The sequence below is a fragment of the Impatiens glandulifera genome, chromosome 1, assembly GCF_907164915.1.
Source record: "Impatiens glandulifera chromosome 1, dImpGla2.1, whole genome shotgun sequence".
Taxonomy (NCBI): domain Eukaryota; kingdom Viridiplantae; phylum Streptophyta; class Magnoliopsida; order Ericales; family Balsaminaceae; genus Impatiens; species Impatiens glandulifera.
In genome coordinates this window covers 43346070-43365283 of record NC_061862.1, presented here as the reverse complement: position 1 = coordinate 43365283, position 19214 = coordinate 43346070, and the positions used below count along the sequence as shown (strand labels likewise).

Below are 19214 nucleotides of genomic sequence, written 5' to 3'. Positions count from 1 at the left end.
ATATTTATATATATATGTCCTCTCTTTAAAGCAACAAAGATTGATCATTTTACTATTTTTACATCACATTCTTCACTTTACAAGTACCCAAAGGTTGGAGTTTGGACCCACAAAACAACATCTTTAAGTTTAATCCCAATTCTCTAGCTAGCTTATAATAGTTGATCTGGTCCAGCGTGTCCCGACAGCTGATGTGTCTGGACCACATGTTGTGCCACGTCATCCAATGTGTACCCTTTCATCAAGGCACACATGGTCCATAACTTCCAACTATTTGTTGACAAGTGGGTCCGGCCACGTCGGATTGAAAGAGAGAAATGATCCATATTATATATCTAGTTAGCTAGCTAGGTCTAGCTAGTGATGAGTGAGTGGTACAGTTTCATGCGCACATGAAAGTGAATGGCCATTTTTAAAGGTGGGGAGGAGGGAGTTCACTTTACTTTACTTTATTTTAAGGTGGATGATCAGTTGCCACAACTCATAGTACTGTACGTAAACATTAAGGAATTCAGATTTCAGATCACTGTTTATAAGAACATCATCATTATTTTAATATTCTAACAATTCAAACTATATTAGTAGTGTTGTACAAGAATAGTGATGGCAATGGGCGGATTGTGGTGATGAGAATGCACCTACTATCTCTGCCTCATCTTCTTTCGAGGATTTAATTTTACTAACATTTTGATGAAATGTCGGGTACCGGTATGTTATATTTTCTAAAAAAAAAACAAATTTGATAGAATTATATAAGCAATATTTTTAATATTATATAGATATATATATTATATTATTATAAATAAATAACTTAAAACTCTCATAATATACGAACAAATAAATAAATATATGAATGATTTTATATATTTAATTGTGTTTATTACTCTTCGGGCATAAATAGGGTGTGATCAGGATGGAGCTAGGGCGGAGGCAAAATATCATCAATGCCCCATTTCCGGTTAACTATTAGTCAAATCGAGAAAAACCACCCATAACGGGACAATTCAAATTGAAAATTGTAGGACAACTTATAATTTGATATATCATCATTATGATTTTTTATATGAATTTAAGGGGTAGTAGATGAAATCGGATTTAAGACTTGTTTTTAGGTGTGCTATTATATTATAAAATTATTATATTGTTTTTTATAATAATAAACTTCTTATATGAATATATATTCTATATCTTTCAATTTTTCATGATATTTAATTAATTAAAGAATATGTGAGTAATGAAAATTTATCTTTTAATTACCTTTTCAAAACAAAATTTCTTTAAATTCTCTTGATTTTGGAATATCAAATTCTGTTTAGATTTTAATGGGACACTAAGTTTACCGACATTGTTTGGAATATTTTTTTTTTAATATATAAATGATTGGATGAAATAGCTAGATCTCTTTCCCAAACAAAATATAGATAACTTTTTCAAGTATTTATTATGTCTAAGGGTGTAAACATTGGAGGCCATCATGTTCCCTACATTCCAAACTATAATATATAAATATTATTTATTTTTAATTTTTTTTCTCTTTCCAAGAGATCGATCATACATGTATAGAGTAGAAAATACGTATAAACAAAACAACCTTAATGATCAGCTATATTGTAGTGTGAGATCTCAGCACCAACCAATGAGTCTTGTCAAGCTATCTTGAAAGGCATACTACTAAAAAAGTAAAAGTGAATCTTTAGTGACGTTAAATACCATATGTAGTCAACCGTCACTATAACTAGAAGTTGTAACCTAATTACTAAGCTGGTAAACGAGCCAAGTCGAACAGTTCCTAGCAGAAACCACGGGATATTAGACCGTACGTGGTCACAATAATACCGACGCTAAATATGACTGTCGTTAATGTCTACATTGAATATGCCGTGTTAGAGATGGAGCTTTAGCAACGTCCTATGCTAAATGTTTTTTTTTTATCTTTTTCACTAACAAAAGGAACATTCAAATGTATTGGGCAAGTAAAAAGAAAATGATGTCAAGAATTCTACTCAAGATGAGCTATTAGTACATTTGGTGGCCCTAAAAGACAGCAAATTTTTGGGATGAAACAGATGTAAAATCTTATTTAACCAAGAAAAAGCATTGTTTTTGAAGCTTCACATGACAACATATGAATTAAAGACAAAATAGTTAGAAGTTAAATTGAGCGAGAAAAACAAATTGATAAAGACTTGCAATTATTAATGTAATAGTTAAAGACTTTTTCTTGTGTTTTATTTCATTGGATAATCTTATACAAATATATATTGTACCACTAAACAAAATAAAAAATAATGATCTTTTTTCAGTATGTAAATGTTATTATTGGATAAAACCATTACAAAAATGAAAGATGGGGAAAATTGTAACATAACAAATAATCATAGGAGAATTCTACTTGTGAAAGCAAATGTATTCCTTACCACAAATTCATCGAGGGAACACTGGAAATGAATTAAAGGGAGAAACACTGGAAAGTTGTAGAAAAGATCTAGCCACTTGAAATTGAGGCTGGAGGTTATAATGGTCTGTTAGGATTAATAAAAGTGCCCAAAAGATGACTAGGGAATGGGGAGGATTAGGCGTTAAATACTGGTAAAAAAGGGGTCAAAACCGAGAGTAAAAACTCTCGGTTTTGACCCTATACCTTTCGGTATTTACACATTACCGAAGATTTTGGTTACTCTCGCCATCCCTCGGTATTGACTCTCTCGTAAAAAACAATTGGGCATTTACCGAGAGATATCGGAGAGTTTTCGGTTTATATACCCTAGAGTAAAACCGAAAGGTAATTGAAAAACTTTCGTTTTTTCTCTTTGTGGAAAAACCGAGAGTTTTCTAATAACTCTCGATTTTCTTCAAATGGAGAAAACCGAGGGTTATTAGAAAACTCTCGGTTTTCTTCAAATGGAGAAAACCGAGAATTATTTGAAAACTCTCGGTTTTCTCCATTTGAAGAAAACCGAGAGTTATTAGAAAACTCTCGGGTTTCTCCATTTGAAGAAAACCGAGAGTAATATTGAAAACTCTCGGTTTTCTCCATCTGATGAAAACCGAGAGTTATTTGTAAAACCCTCGTTTTTTCCACAAATGGAAAAACCGAAAGTTTTCATATAACTCTCGGTTTTCCTCTTTGGGTAAAAACCGAGGGTTTGTCATATAACTCTCGGTTTTCTCTTTGGAGAAACCCGAGAGTTTTCTAATAACTCTCGGTTTTTCCATTTCAAGAAAAACCGAGAGATTTCAATATCACTTTCGGTTTTTTCCCGTAATTTTTTTAAAAATTTCAGATTATTTTTCTCGCAACCAAAACCTTGCAACCAAAACCTGTTCAGCCAAACCAAACAATCAATGATAAAAGAAATGCCACATACATTAAACGATCACATTAATTGATCATTATCATTACAAAATTCGAAACCAAACTAATAATCCGAAAAATAAGTTATAAATTCAAATTTACACAACTACTAATTAAAACATGTTTTGAATTGAAACAACCTTAGCTTGTGGGGGGGAGGAGGTGGTTGTTGCCTCATATACAATTCGATTCTCTCCATTCTTGCGTTCATCTCTAACTTCTCCATCTTCATTCTTGTCACAATTTCTTCCTTTTCCGCTTTCATTTCTTCCATTCTTCGCCTCCTTTCTTCATCCCTCTTCTCTAGTTCCTCCAGCTTGAGCTTCATTATTTGATTCTCTTCTAACAATCGATCATTGTTTCGCTGTGAACTGTTTCCACTTCGACGATCCTCACGAAAGTGTGTGGGCCGGATGCCTGATCCCATTCCGAACACTACCCCGTGTTTTTGTTGTCCGAACACCCTCTCCGTCAATTCAAAATCCGATATTCCCGGTTCGTTACTAACAACCTCTTCCATCTCAACCTGCAAAATTCAAATAAAATATCATTTCTATAATAAAAAACTAGGCATATTCAATTCACTTACAATTTTCTCTTGCACGTGTTCGTCCGGGACGGGTGTTGGGTTTTCTTTTGTCGGTTTGGGGGTACGGGTCCTCTTGAATACTTCAATTAAAGACGGTGCCCGTCCCATTTCAATCGCCTGTTGAAATAAATGATTTATATAATTAATAGGTATCTTTAGATTAAGTTATTACAAATAATGTACTTACCAACTCGTCTTCAATTTGTGCAAACGGTCTACTTCCCGTTCGATGCAGGAATTTCAACTTCTTCCTGTTCTTCATATTTGTAGAACTGTTTCTCTGTATTTGAAATAAAAATGAAGTTAGATTAATTAATATCAACTTTTATTTGAATTATGAAACCATACCTTAAATGTTTCTGTGAAGAAATAGTTGCGACACACAAACTCCCAATCATCTCGATCGTAGGATTTAGCCAGTACCGCCGCCTCGTCTCCTTTGTGGACGCGGATATATGTCTTGTTCAAATCCGACCGCCATCTATCACATATCTGATTGGCGTGTCCCAATCCGGTCTTTCGAAAAGACTCAATATCACCATTAGTAGCTTCGAACGGATCCTAAAAAAAATAACATCAAAATGTTAAAAATAATTAGAAAATAAATGTTTAAATAAACCTTCGGTTTTTACCCTTCCCCATATTTAGAAAAATTTTAGATTTTTTTAACCAAGGGTCAAAACCGAAGGTTTTCAAATAAACCTTCGGTTTTTACCCTTCCCCATATTTAGAAAAATTTAAGATTTTTTTAACCAAGGGTCAAAACCGAAGGTTTTCAAATAAACCTTCGGTTTTTACCCTTCCCCATATTTAGAAAAATTTTAGATTTTTTTAACCAATGGTCAAAACCGAAGGTTTTCAAATAAACCTTCGGTTTTTACCCTTCCCCATATTTAGAAAAATTTAAGATTTTTTTAACCAAGGGTCAAAACCGAAGGTTTTCAAATAAACCTTCGGTTTTTACCCTTCCCAATATTTAGAAAATTTTAAGATTTTTTTAACCAAGGGTCAAAACCGAAGGTTTCAAATAAACCTTCGGTTTTTACCCTTCCCCATATTTAGAAAATTTTTAGATTTTTTTAACCAAGGGTCAAAACCGAAGGTTTTCAAATAAACCTTCGGTTTTTACTCTTCCCCGTATTTAGAAAAATTTAAGATTTTTTTAACCAAGGGTCAAAACCGAAGGTTTTCAAATAAACCTTCGGTTTTTACTCTTCCCCATATTTAGAAATTTTAAGATTTTTTTAACCAAGGGTCAAAACCGAAGGTTTTCAAATAAACCTTCGGTTTTTACAGGGTCAAAACCAAGGGTTTATTTGAAAACCGACGGTTTTGGCCATGCTGTTTTTTTAAAAAAAAAAGTGAAAAGTAAACAAAAATAACATATAATTAATTAACAATATATTAAAACCAAACCAAACCAAACCAAACATAATAATAATAATTCATGAAAATTAAAATAAAACACATAAAAATATTGTCATCGTCGTTCGTACGGAAAAACAAATAAACACATAATTAATCTAGAAATTATTAGATGGGGTGGGAGGAGGGGGTGGTTGATTCAGTCGACTCCTCAACAATACAAGTTCCTGTTCGAGATTCTCTAATCTCTGGGCCATTTCGGCCCTGTCCGCTTTAATTTCACTAAGCAAACGGCCTCTTTCCGCATCCCTTAATCGGATTTGTTCCATTTCCAGCGTCATTTGTCTTACCTCTTCCTCAAGTGCCGCAATTTCTGATTGTGCTATCAGATTCTGGTAACACGGATGCAGTTTCTCCGGTGTACGCCGAAGTCTCTTCCATGAATCACCCATATCCTAAATGCATTTCAGATATATATATATATATATATATATATTAATCAAACAAAATAACGTAAACTAGCATAAATTTAGATAATATATATATATATAAACTTAATTAAGAAATCTAAATCTCATAATAAACAAAATAAAAAAAACAAATGAAACAAACATGAACGAGAGAAGAGAAGAACCGGCGTGGAGGAGGCTAGGCGGCTGCGGCGCGGGAGAGAGAGAAAGGAGAGATGAGTAGAATGAAAAAGAGAAGGGTTAGGGTTTGTATTTATAGAGGTAGATGCCGAAGGTTTTCATATAACTTTCGGTTTTGATATTAGTCAAAACCGAAGGTTTATTAAAAACCCTTCGGAAATAACCATTAACAAATTTAGAATTTTTTTTAATTGAACAAAACCGAAGGTTCTTTGTAAAACTTTCGAAAAAGAGAATTTCAAAAAAGGTAAAACCGAAGGTTCTTTGAATAACCTTCGCAATTAAAAATCCCCGGGATTTCAAAACCGAAGGTTTTTGTAAAAACCTTCGCAATTAACCCACATCCAACACTTAGAATTTTTTTTGGTTTTCTGGGAAGGTAAAAACCGAAAGTTCTACAAAGAACTTTCGGTAATAATTAATAAACCCGAAGGTTTTACACCCCCCTCGGAATCTATTTTTAATACCGAAGGATTTGTTCCTCTCGGGAGTATTTAGGAGAGTTTTACAAAACCTTCGGGAAAAACCGTCTGTAAAGGTCCTTTTTTTACTAATGAAATGAACTTATCATCTCCGTTCGGTTTTATTTCGAATAGGTTTAGGATCCTAACGAAGTACCTTGGCCCCCTAAATATCGGTCAATTTGTGTTATAAACAACAAAAATAATATTTTATCTATGCATATGAAATATAACTATACATATTGTTTACATTATAAATAAAAGTTGAAATCATATTTTATTTTGCGCTTCTAGTATTCGAGATGTATGTGAGACGAGGTATACAAATATTATTCGAGTCTCATCCCAATTCAACCAAGGGCGGAGTTAGGATTTGAATATGCCCGAGTTAAAAGAATTTCACAAAATCTACTCTAGGCTTGAACGATAATATAATATCAAACAAACAAACAGTGTGAACTGTGCGAACTGTATCGTGTGCGTCGCGACGTTCCTGGCCCGCTTGTTTGTCGTCTTCTTGTTTGCAGGTTATCGCGGCTTAAATCAGATCTTGTGGGGTCGGAGTTCCCTATTCGTCGTCTTTAACAATCGGTCGGAGTATCATGTTTGTTGTCCCCAACAATCGGTCAGAGATTATCCAAAGGTTCAACATCAATCAGAAGCGACCTGTGCGATTTATACGATCTATGCGCTATGTGTCACTTGTGCGATCTATGTTCTTCGTGCGCTCCATGTGACTTGTGCGATCAGTGCACGACCTGTGCAAAATCTGCATAACATTGTGGAAATCTGAAAACTGCATGTTGTGGAAATGTGTGGCCTATTTGAAACTGTTTGTTTGCTGGAAATCTTCTTAATATTGTTCTTAAAATTGTAACTGATGTGAAATTTGATAACCCACAAGAAGTTGTTAATGGGTTGAAGGGTAAAAAGGGTTTAAATGTTGTGATGAATTTGATATTGAGAAAACAAAATTTGAATACATAATGAAAAGAAGAAGAATCACGGGAAGTGGCGTATAATGAGCGAGCAAATTTGCATGGCATGAGGAATTAGATTACCAAGTTGTTATACCATTCAAAGAATGGTGAAATAGTTGTTAATAAAAACAGAGTTCAACATATTATTGTACAACTAAACATTCACTATTTGTAAGACTGGTGATGGGTATTGGTTGGCCCAACATTGTGGCACAATCTCTAGTAACTCACTTACTAGACTTGACCTAATAATATAAATAGATACTACTCTCTTGGTGGGAGGTAGAGGTCAAATTCTTTGTGGTGTTTGGAGACTAGAGAAAGGGTTGTCGCCTTTGGTGAGGTAGTGGTGCAACGAAATCGATAAACAAAAGGAACTGAGACAAACTTCAATCGCATTCACACCCAACAGTGATATCATAGTTATGGTTTAGGGTTTGTAATTGGAGTTTGAGATTGGGTTGGAGGATATGAGTTATCTTCACCAATAAGCGCATATTTGTCTTCTGTTTCTTCTTTCATCCTAGTGATTTTATTTTTTGCTTCTACTGCTACTAGAGGAAGAAGAAAGTCGTCGCCGCCTCCGGAGAAGAAGTCGTTGCTATCATGTTCAACCGTTTTCAGTACTGCGTTTGTCGCGACCGCTGAGTATCAAAGTAGTCGCCGTGCCGCTGCTGAAAAGACGAAGCAGAAAATCCCCGAGCGGGGTGGGTAAGTCGAAATTTTATTTGATTTTCGCAAGGTATCATAGCTTGAACTATCCTATTAATTTATGTCAATTGATTATTGATTGCTTTTAATTTGTTTGATAGCATATCTGGTGTTAATCAATATGGTATGGTTTCGTTTGACGGAAAAAATGATTTTAACATTTGGAAACAACAAATGAATTGTGTTTTGATTCTAAAAAAATGCTTTAAAGTTGTTAGTCAGGTTTATACTGTTGCTGATACCGTTGATAAAAATAGTGAAATGAGTGAAAATGCATGTGCCTCTATATACTTGAACTTATTTGATTCTATGATGAGAAAAAATTTGTAATTTAGAGTGTGCAAAAATCTTGTGGGATAAATTGTCTGAACTTTATACTGAAACTTCTCTACCTAATAAAATATTCTTACTTAAAAAGATTTCAAATTTAGATTGGATATGTCCAAGGACATTAAAGATAATCTAGATGTTTTCACTAAATTTATTTCTGATATTAAGTTGTGTGGTGATAAGAACATTGATGAGTATGCCCTATTGTCTTGTTGAATGATATTCCTGATTCTTTTAATATTGTGAAGTCTGTCATTAAGTATGGTAGAGACAGTGTCACTCTTGATATTGTTGTCAATGGTCTTAAGAGTAATGAGTTAGATTTGAGACACTCTAAGAGGGGTAAATAGTTTGGTGGGGAAGTCATGCGTGTGAGGGGTAGATCTTAGGGTAGGTCGAGTGCTCAAAAGAATGTCAGTAATGAGAGTTCTTGTAAGAAATCTCATCATGTTAGTAAAAGTAGATCTAAGTCTAAGTGTAGTGCTAGAAAGTGTTATAATTGTCATGAGTCTGGTCATTTTATCAAGGAATGTCCTAAGCCTAAGAGAAATCAGCATGTTGATGCTAATGTGGCTGTTTGTGAGGGTAATATGAGTGATATTTTTATGATTAATAATCTATGTGATTATGCTAGCTTGAACTCTATGTTATCTGATTCTTTGTGCAAATTTGATTGGCTAGTTGACTCTGGTTGTACTTTCATGTGACTCCATTTAGAGATTTGTTTTCTAACTATAAAGAGATTGAACATGGTTTTGTGTCTATGGAAAATTCGAAAAATTGTAATGTATTAGGAATAGGTGATGTATACCTAAGGTTCTCTTGTGGTTCTGTGTTTATTTCGAAGAATGTGAGGCATGTTCCTGATTTGCATTATAATTTACTATCTTATGCATCTCTTGAGAATGATGGTTTGGAGGGAAAGTGGGAGAAATGTGTTATGAAAATTTTACGTGGGTCTCTTGTTATCTTTACTGCTAAAAAGATAAACAATTTATATGTGTGTCATGTTGAGACTGCTTGTGACTCTGTGAACTCTGTGATTGGTGATAAATTTGTTCTTTGGCATAATAAATTAAGTCACATGAGTAACAAAGGTCTAGAAATTATGCATAAAGTTGGTCACTTTGGTAGTGATAAATTGTCTCCCATCCCCTTCTATGAATCATGTGTGCTAGGAAAACAGTATAAGGTGAGTTTTCTCATCACCTCCTACTCAAACGTGTCTAAGTGTACTAATATCCTTGAATATTTACATGTTGAAGTATGGGGTCCCTCTAATGTTGCTATACATGGGGGGAACCAATATTTTTTGTCCATCATTGATGAGTTTTCTGTTCTAGAATGGTGTTGCTGAGAGAATGAATAGGACACTTCTAGAGAGGGTGAGAGCTATGTTAGCGTCATCTGGGTTGTCTAAGAAGTTTTGGGGGATGCTTTGCATATTGCTACTTATTTAATAAATAGGTCCCCTAGTGTTCCCTTAGGAGGGAAATATCATGAATATGTGTTTTCAGGTAAACCTCTTGATTTGAGCAACTTGAAAGTTTTTGGCTGTGTTGGCTATGTGCATCACAAGGTTAACAAGTTGGAGCATATGTTCAATAAATGTGTGTTCTTAGGCTACCCTAAAGAGGTAAAAGGTTATAGACTTTGGGATAAAAGTGAACATGGGCTTAGGATTGTGATAAGTAGAGATGTTATTTTAATGAGAATGATTTCCCTTGCTTGTCTATGTCGTCCACTCCTGTTAATGATGCTCCTAAAAATGTGGAGCATGTGCATGTAGTTTTTGATCAACCTGTTGAATATGATGTGAATGTTCTTAATGAGGTGGAGCATGATAATGTGCATGATGTTTATGATTTGCATGATTCAAATGTTTTGTCTGATTCACATGATTTTCTTGATGATTTGAATGATTTAATTGTGTTGTCTGATTCACATGATTTGTATGATGATTTGCATGACTATCAACTTGCTAGAGATAGAAGTAGAAGAACTGTTAGAATGCCTACTAGATTTAGGGATAATAATTTGAATAATTGTAATATGTCTGAATTTGCTTTTAACATGTTTGAATCTCTAAACTGTAATGAGCCTAGCTCTTACAAAGAAGCTTTGAGCTCTAAGTTTTCTACTGAATGGATTGTTGTTATGAATAATGAGATGAATTCTTTGAGAATCAATGATACTTGGAAACTTGTTTCTCAACCTCATAATTGCTCCTTAGTGGATTGCAAGTGGTTGTATCAGGTGAAACAAGAGTCTGAAAAAGTTAGATTCAAGGCTAAGTTAGTAGACAAGGGATTTACACAAAAGGAGGGAATAAATTATGCTGAAATTTTTGCTCATATTGTCAAATTCACTATTAGAATTATGATTGCTTTAGTTTCTCACTTTGATTGGGAATTGAAGCAAATGGATGTTACTACTATTTTCTTACATGGTGAACTTGATAAGAATATTTATATACATCAACCTGAGGAGTTTGTTGACCCCAAATTGCCTGATCATGTTTGTTTGTTAAAAAAAGTCTTGTAAGGTTTAAAACAATCTTCTATGAAATGGAATATCAAGTTCGATAAGTGTATGCAATCTTTGATGTTTAAAAGAAGTTCTTCTGATCATTGTCTTTATTTCAAAAATATAGACTATGTGTTTGTATTTATTTTGTTGTATGTGGATGATATGTTGATTGTTAGTCCATGTCTGAAGTCTGTTATACATGTGCAAAAATCACTTTGTGAAAATTTTGACATGAAAGACTTAGGTGATGCTAAGAAGATTTGGGCATGAATGTCATTAGAGATAGAATAAAATTTTCTCTTGTGTTGAATCAAAGTGCATATGTTGCTAAAATTTTGAGTAAATTTTCTATGTCTAATGCTAAATCTGTGAGTGTGCCTCTTGCTTCCCACTTTGTGTTAAATAAGGATCAGTCTCCTAAGACTGAAACTGAAATAACTTAAATGAAGAATGTGCCTTATTCCAATGTTATAGGGTCTGTTATGTATTTCATGATTAGAACTAGGCCTGATATTGCATATACAATTAGTTGCTTGAGTAGATTTATGTCTAACACTGGTATGCCTCATTGGAATGCTTTGAAATGACTTTTGAGATATCTAAAAACCACAGTTAATGTTGGTTTGACTTTCTCTAAGTGTTCTGTAGGTACTAAGTTAGTTGGTTATGTGGATTCCAATTATGCTAATGATATGGATAATAGAAAGTCTATTACTTCCTATGTGTTTATTTTGTGTGGCTCTTGCATAAGTTGGAAGTCTCAACTTCAACCCATTTCTTAACAGATACTTGTCTGAACTCCTAATTATCACACTTTCATGTTGAACAAACAACGTTATGTTCAACTTACAACAATGAACTCTTTATGCAACAATACAAATGATTATCTCTCAAAGCTTAGCGAACGATCAAAAAAGAATCAGAGAAAAGCTAGAGAAAACGTAGAGAGAAAACCGGAGCCAAAAACTAGAGGATTTGCCGTTGTCCTCTTACGCCTTTTTATATTTTTTGCATGGCAACGGTCGAATATATTTTGTTGACACGTGACATTGGTACATTCATCGTACGTCTGGCGTATGGTAGTGCGTTGGGAATTGAATATTCGTTAGTGCATGGCGTATGGGATAGTGCGCCTGGGAATCGAATATTCGTTAGTACGTGGTAGTGCGTCGGCGAATGGAATATAGTACGTTTTTGTCGTATTATGCTGACGTGGAACTTGGCTGATATCGAGCTCTATTGATGATCAGCTTTGCGATGAGCTACCATACTGATAGCATACTCAGCTGTTGACGCAACCCATCTGTTGGTGCAACCCTACTTATGGACAACTCATATGTTAGTTCAACTCAGTTGTTGGCGCAACCCAGTTGTTGCCACAACACTATTGTTGCCTACTCAGTTGTTAGCGCAACACTAATGTTGCCTACTCAGCCGTTAGCGCAACACTATTGTTGCATACTCGGCTGTTAGCGCAACACGGCTGTTGGCGCAACACTATTGTTGCCTACTCGGATGTTAGCACAACACACTTGTTGCCACGACCCAATTGTTGGCGCAACACTACTGTTAGTGCAACCCATCTGATAGCGCATCTTTAGCTCTGTTGATGTCAACTCTGTTGGCAACGCTTCTTCAGCTCATTAAGTGTGACTGCTGCCAGCGCTTCTTCAGCTCTCCTAATGTGCGAATCTGGTGTTTGAGTAAGACTACTATCAGCGAGTCTTTGAATTTTACCTGTGTATTAAAATATTGCTGAACTTAGTTTTATTCTTTTATCAAACACCATTATCAAAACTATGAGTGTTCATTTTAATTATCCTAAGTTCATTTTAATCAATTAAAATATTTTTCTTAATTCAACTTAATTAACGTCCCTTTTAATCTTAATTACTCTTTTTCCTTTTTTAACTTAATCTAACCGTGTTAATTTTTCAAATTCAAACAAAAAATATTTTATTTATAATCTATTTATTGTAATATTGATTCAACTAGAAATTTATAATTGATAATTTTAAAATGTTACTATATAAATTGTGAATTTGATGGTGTCTTTGTTACACATTTCTCATCAAAGACTACATTAATTGTGTTTAAGATATTATAGTATTTGGAACTCTTTTGAATTTAAAATGACTTGTCTTGTTCCATCATGGAATGTTTGATGTATTTGTTAGATTTTCTAGGGCCTTATATGATTAATTTTTTTTTTTTTATGATTAACCATGTATCCAACTCTAAAAAATATAACACATGTCATAAAAATCATCAACTTTGATTGAGATGAGAACTTATTTTTTTAATTCTCTATCCGAATTTGAAAACCTTTTTCTTTTGTTTTTTCTATTGTAAATCAATTTATTCTAACAATTTTTAAAATACCAAACTTTGAACTTTGTAAAACTTGGTAAGTGAAGTGATGTAGCTAGAGTTTTCAGAATGATTAAAATCTTTCTTTTGTAGTGAGGTTGACAAAGCACAATTAACTTTTGTTCTTTTTATTATTGGATATGGACGAGAGTTTGATCAGAACAATAAGTGTATTTACGATTCTCGTCCCATTCATCTTTGGAGATTTTATTAACCTATGGTCAGTTCGATTTTGAAGAATTTTCGTAGATACCATTTATAAAATATTCTCTAAAAAATATTTTTTATGAAAAAATATTTAAAATAATGTTTTTTATAATACATTACAGTATATTAAAAAATTATATTATTATAAAAAAAAACTTAACTTTGATAAACATAAATAAAGATATTGGTGATGTAATATTGTGTTTATTAATGTTCGGGACGAAGAAATTATGGTAGAATCGAGGTACACAGATATCCCTTATCTATAGTCAACTACCGATCAAAATAAAAAATAAAAAAAAAACAAAAAAAAAACTCCTAAACAGGACAATTGAATCGAAAACCGCATAACGGATTATAATTATCATTCTTAAATCATTAATTAAGAGTTTTGAATTTTTACATTATATCCATTTACAAAAGTATTAATTTCTTTTTTATTATAATTATTCATTAATTCATATTCGATTTAGTCTGTTATAAGATGGTTAATCGGTTTAATCATTGAATAATAAATATATATATATATATATATAAATCAAATTTTAATAAATTACATATTACTTGGTTTAAAATTACTAAAATTTAAAATATCTTTTTTATTTTAAACAAGATTTGAACTTTTAACTTAAAAAAAGAAATAGTAAATGTCACTCTAATCAGATAATTAATAATAAAATGTGAAGATACACATCTTAGACTTTTATTATCCAAATCGTTAACCTTCGATACAGGAATTAGTGAACCCACCAAAAAAACGGTTATAATTGTTTCCGGTGATTTTTCATGGGTTTTACTCCTACCCCATATAAATAAGGATAATTTGCATATACCCAATTAGTTATATTACCTCATGTATATTTTTAATAAATAAAAAAGTTAAGGGTGAATTTTGAAAATAGAAAAGCATATTAAAAACATGAAAATAAATAATATTATTGATTTAAAAAAAACATTGGTATTAACTATTAAGATGATGTTAGTTTGGCGGCATATGTAATTAGACAAGTTTTTAACTATAACTAATTAACGATCATTAATTCTCATTTTATCACAAGTTCTGAAATCTGAACAAATATGCATTCTTCTTCTTCTTCCTCCAAAATGTATGCAGATTGCGGCGATATATCTTCAAAGCCGATATCCCAAGGTAAAACCCTAATTTGCTTTCTGAATCTTTTATAATAATAATAAATGGATGAATGATTGTGATCAAATGGGATTGATTTTCTATAGAGAAGCAACCCAATCTTGATACCAACTTTCCCATATCTCCACACTTCTTGGATCTTTAATGACTTCATTTGTTAGGAATAATTAGGGTTCTCTGTTCTTCGCTAATGGTTTTTAGTCATTGTTCAGATGTTGATATGAACAGAGAGGATGGCTTGCCTTGTACAAATAAGGGCGGAAAAGAGATCGAAGGAGGGTCGAATCTTGAGCTGAAAGAAGGATTAGAGTTCGATTCTTTAGATGAAGCAGAGGAATTTTATAAGGTTCATGCAGCGCGGGTTGGATTCGAGGTTAGGATTGGTAAGTTTTATCGGTCAAGAGACGACGGTTTAGTTTCTCAAGGTTTTGTAACTTTTGTTTGTTCAAAAGAAGGATATTCAAGAACGGGTTGTAAAGCGCTCATAAGGGTTCAAAAGAAAATGTCTGGAAAATGGGTGATTGCTACTGTGATGACGGAACACAATCATGATCTTGTGCCCGGGGGTGTAATACAAAGGAAAGTATGTCCAAGCTTAGAATCATCAACTACCCAAGGGAAACGTTTGAGCAGAGAGCACAACCACGAACCACTCGACTCTCAAGCCGACGAGACAAATGACACAATTAACCTCAACAGAGAGCACAACCGCAAACTCGACTCTCCAGCCGACGAGACAAATGAAAAACTCGACCCTCCAGACGGCGAGACAAATGACCAAGTTGACCTCAGTATATTGGATCGTCAAAATAATATCGGTAACGATTGGTACACCCTTCTTCTCGAGTATTTTCAGCGTCGTTTAATGGTCGATACAGGTTTCTTTTACGCGATACAAGTGAACGGTGGAAGATGTGGAAGCGTTTTCTGGGCAGATGGACGATCGAGATTCTACTGCAGTCAGTTCGGGGATGGGATCGTTTTCGATACATCTTATAGCAGAAATACTCATTTGGTTCCGTTTGCTTTCTTCACCGGTACTAACCACCATAAGCAACCTGTCCTCCTTGGATGTGCGTTGATTGCGAATGAATCTGAGGAATGTTTTACTTGGGTTTTCCAAACATGGATTAGGGCAATGTCCGGTAAGCACCCAATGTCAATTCAAGCCAATCAAGACTTGGCCATTCAACATTCGATCGCTAAGGTTTTTCCTGAGACCCATCACCTATTCACCTTGTGGCAAATGAAGGAGAACCAAGAAAAACATTTAGGACATCTTCTATCGATGAACAACTTCAAATGCGAATACATACATTGCATTTCCGAGAGTCAGAACCCAGGCGAATTCGAATCAGCGTGGAATCTACTCTTGAACAAATACCATTTGGAGGAGAACGTTTGGTTAAAGGAAATGTACCGAATGCGTAAAAGTTGGGTTTCGTTATACTGTAAAGGGACGTTTTTCCCTGGCGCAAAATCCTTTTTCGGGACCCTCCTAATCGCGCAATCTCCATTGAATGAGTTCATCTCGCATTACGAAACGACTATCAAGCAACGTCTGGAGGAGGAAAGGAAGGAGGATTTAAACTCGGTGAATACTGTAACTGAGTTACTCACGAAAAACCCGATGGAAGAACATTGTAGAAGCCATTACACGAATGCGGTATTCAAAAGTATTCAGAAAGAGTTGATGGAATGCTACGGTTACGTCGCGAAAAAGATCAGCAGAGATGGCAAGACAAATCGGTATTTGGTGCAGAAGTGTGTGAATGGAAACATCGAGAGGAATATTGTCGATATTAATCGTTTGAACCTTAACGTTAAGTGCAGCTGTAAGTTGTTTGAATCCGTAGGTGTGTTGTGTAGACACGCTTTGAAGATATTCAACATTATGAATATAAGGGAGATTCCATCTCTATATATAATTCATCGATGGACGAAACGTGCGAAATTCGGTATTATAAGAGACGGCGATTCATGCGAGGGATTTCAAGATTTGAAGAACTTGATGGTTTGGGCTTTAAGAGAAGAAGCCTGTAACTATATTGAGGCGGGGGCTTCGTCTCTTGAAAACTACAAGCTTGCTTTCTTCACAATGAAGGAAGTTGAAAAAACTCTATGTTGGCCAGAGCCGTAGGTGTGTTTTTTCCTTCTAAAGATTTGCTTACTTGATTTGGTATGTACAGGCAACCAAATTGTCAGAATAGCTAGGGTTTGTGGAGTGTTTTTTTTTTGTATGAAAACTGGTTAATACTATCATCCTCTTGTAACTAAAGGTGGAGAATTCGATCATGGTATTCTTTTTCTCTAACATTTTCGTGATATGACAAGTAGTTTGAACTTTGATAGCAAAAGTTTGTAGGTCTTATAACAATTTCTTCTCCTAAAAGACTAAATATTTTGACTGGCTCAGATAATCAAGTATTCTGATGCTATGGTAGCACCTACTAAACCGAAAAGGAACACCAAAGAAAGAGTATTAGCTAACCAATTACTCGAGTCAGATGGGAAGTAAATTCTGTGAAGATCGCTTTCACCCCGGAAACCTCTTACCATCATTGCCTGAGAAGGAGGAAGAAGATGAATATCGAACAGTTCTCAAACAAAAAATCCCTGAATAATATTTTGTTTAGTATATGTAACCTGGGAAATCTGCTGCGTGTGACTAAAGATGTTTTTGAAGAAGCGACGGACATAAGAAACGAAAACTGCAATGAAAAATATATAACGATATTGGAGAGAAAAGTTCAATGTATAGCGAGAGAAAGAAGAATGATATCTGTAAACTTACCATCAATGGTTTCCATGACTGTTGACTGTTGCCAATTGATCCTTCTGCATACTATCCCCAAGGCAATGTTTCGAACCTGAAACCATCTCATTTGAAAGAAAAAACAATTATTTTTCCAATTGGAAACCTACTAAAGCAACCAAATGGGATACTAAGGAAAGAAGTGAATATAACCTCATCGAACACCAGATTCAAGAATCTGAGTGAGAGGAGAAGCGTAAGAATTGTTTCAGCAACTGGCACACCGAAATGTCTCAAGGGACTGATAAACCATTGAAGCGCAAAAGCCAGTCGCTCTGGAGTTGTGGTGGCTAAGCAAATGCTAGCACTTTGCAAGATCTGAAATGTCAACCACAACTTTAGAAATAACAGTACAAATGTATGAATATGAATGAGAGTTTGTAAGTAAATAAAGATTTAACATAAAACTCACAGTGAAGGTTAAGCAAGCAGACTTGGCTGCAGTTGAGAAACCCTTTCGTGTAAGCACTAGAGGTCCTAACTTCATCATCACATAGGAGTAGCCAGTTAAAGATGACGGAATATTCGATAAACCAGTCATTGAAGGCGGTGGAGTTCTTAATTGGGCAACAGGAGTTACACCTTCTGCACCCAGCCCCAACATTACAAACAAAATCCCAGAAAGCAGAGTCACTTTCCCCAATTGATCCTACCCATAATAATAATAATACTCATTTTATTATATCTATAGTTGCAGATTCAGATTTGAATTGAATTGAATTGACTAATGAGATGTTTGAACTTACAATCCAAACTTCTTTTGGTAAAACTAAAATGGATAACAAAGCCAAATACATAACCACACCAAAGCGGACAACAACATTTGACCTTGCAGGTACAATAATCAAAGCTACCAGCCATGCCTGGAAAACAGAGTAAGTAAGTAAGTAAGTAAGTAAGAGCAAGGGTTAGAAGAAAAATGATTTCTTTCTTTGTGAAGAATAAGTTGAAGTTACCAATTTGATTCTAGAATCGACGGAATGCAGGAAAGTGGGTGGGGATGCTATGAATTGGTAAATGGGACTCGAAGTGGCGCCAGCGATTAACCTGAGAACTTTATCTGCTGCCACCATGTCTTTGGGTACCCATTTTTCCCATCCGTCGTAGAATCTGTCGCCGGCGGCGGCGGCGGCCGAACAGATGAAAGGAGATCTTTGTAGGTTTTGGGGGGGGACCGAAATGGGTAATCTCTTGCAGGGGATGAAGTGGTGATTGAAGACGGGGGGATGTGGTTGAAAATTGAAGAATCGGTGAGAAGAAAGCTTGATCGTTGCCGCCGTTGGATAAGCATTCAAGAGTGGTATGCTAGCATACATTATCAATGGCTATATCAGTTTTTGTTTGTTTTTGTGGAGGTAGTAGAGAGATTTTGGACGATGTAAAATAATGAAAACCTTAATTACTCAATTTTGTGACACCCAAACTAAAACCAATTTCAAATAAAAATTTATTGTTTTTTTTTTATTTTCTTAATAAAAATAAATCATTTTAACTAATATATGATACAATTCATTCAAGTCTTGATTGAATATATGAGAAGTAACATGACCTAATATAATATTTATTCAAATAATTAAATAATCAATTTCAAATAAAATAAAGTAAGCTTGAAAATAGAATGTGAACCAAAAATTTGTCAATTATAAGATATGATGTAGGGTTCGATTGAGATTGAGTATAAGAGAGGTTATATCATCTAATA

The 19214-nt window shown here is 34.4% G+C and overlaps 2 protein-coding genes across 2 annotated transcripts; one reads left to right on the top strand and one right to left on the bottom strand.

Annotated features, from left to right (window-relative positions):
• The first annotated feature begins 14887 nt into the window (after positions 1 to 14887).
• On the top strand, positions 14888 to 16837 carry LOC124926111 (protein FAR1-RELATED SEQUENCE 12-like). Its single transcript, XM_047466282.1, has one exon. The coding sequence runs from the start codon at positions 14888 to 14890 to the stop codon at positions 16835 to 16837; it is 1950 nt and encodes a 649-aa protein (XP_047322238.1).
• A 185-nt stretch (positions 16838 to 17022) lies between these two features.
• Positions 17023 to 18905, bottom strand: LOC124920608 (protein ABCI12, chloroplastic). The gene is made up of 7 exons (XM_047461129.1): positions 18469 to 18905; positions 18259 to 18375; positions 17925 to 18161; positions 17666 to 17830; positions 17492 to 17567; positions 17344 to 17408; positions 17023 to 17262 (listed from the first exon to the last, which is right to left on the bottom strand). Exons 1-7 carry the CDS (start codon positions 18826 to 18828, stop codon positions 17110 to 17112), a joined length of 1173 nt encoding a protein of 390 aa, XP_047317085.1. The 5' UTR covers positions 18829 to 18905; the 3' UTR covers positions 17023 to 17109.
• Positions 18906 to 19214: the final 309 nt, after the last annotated feature.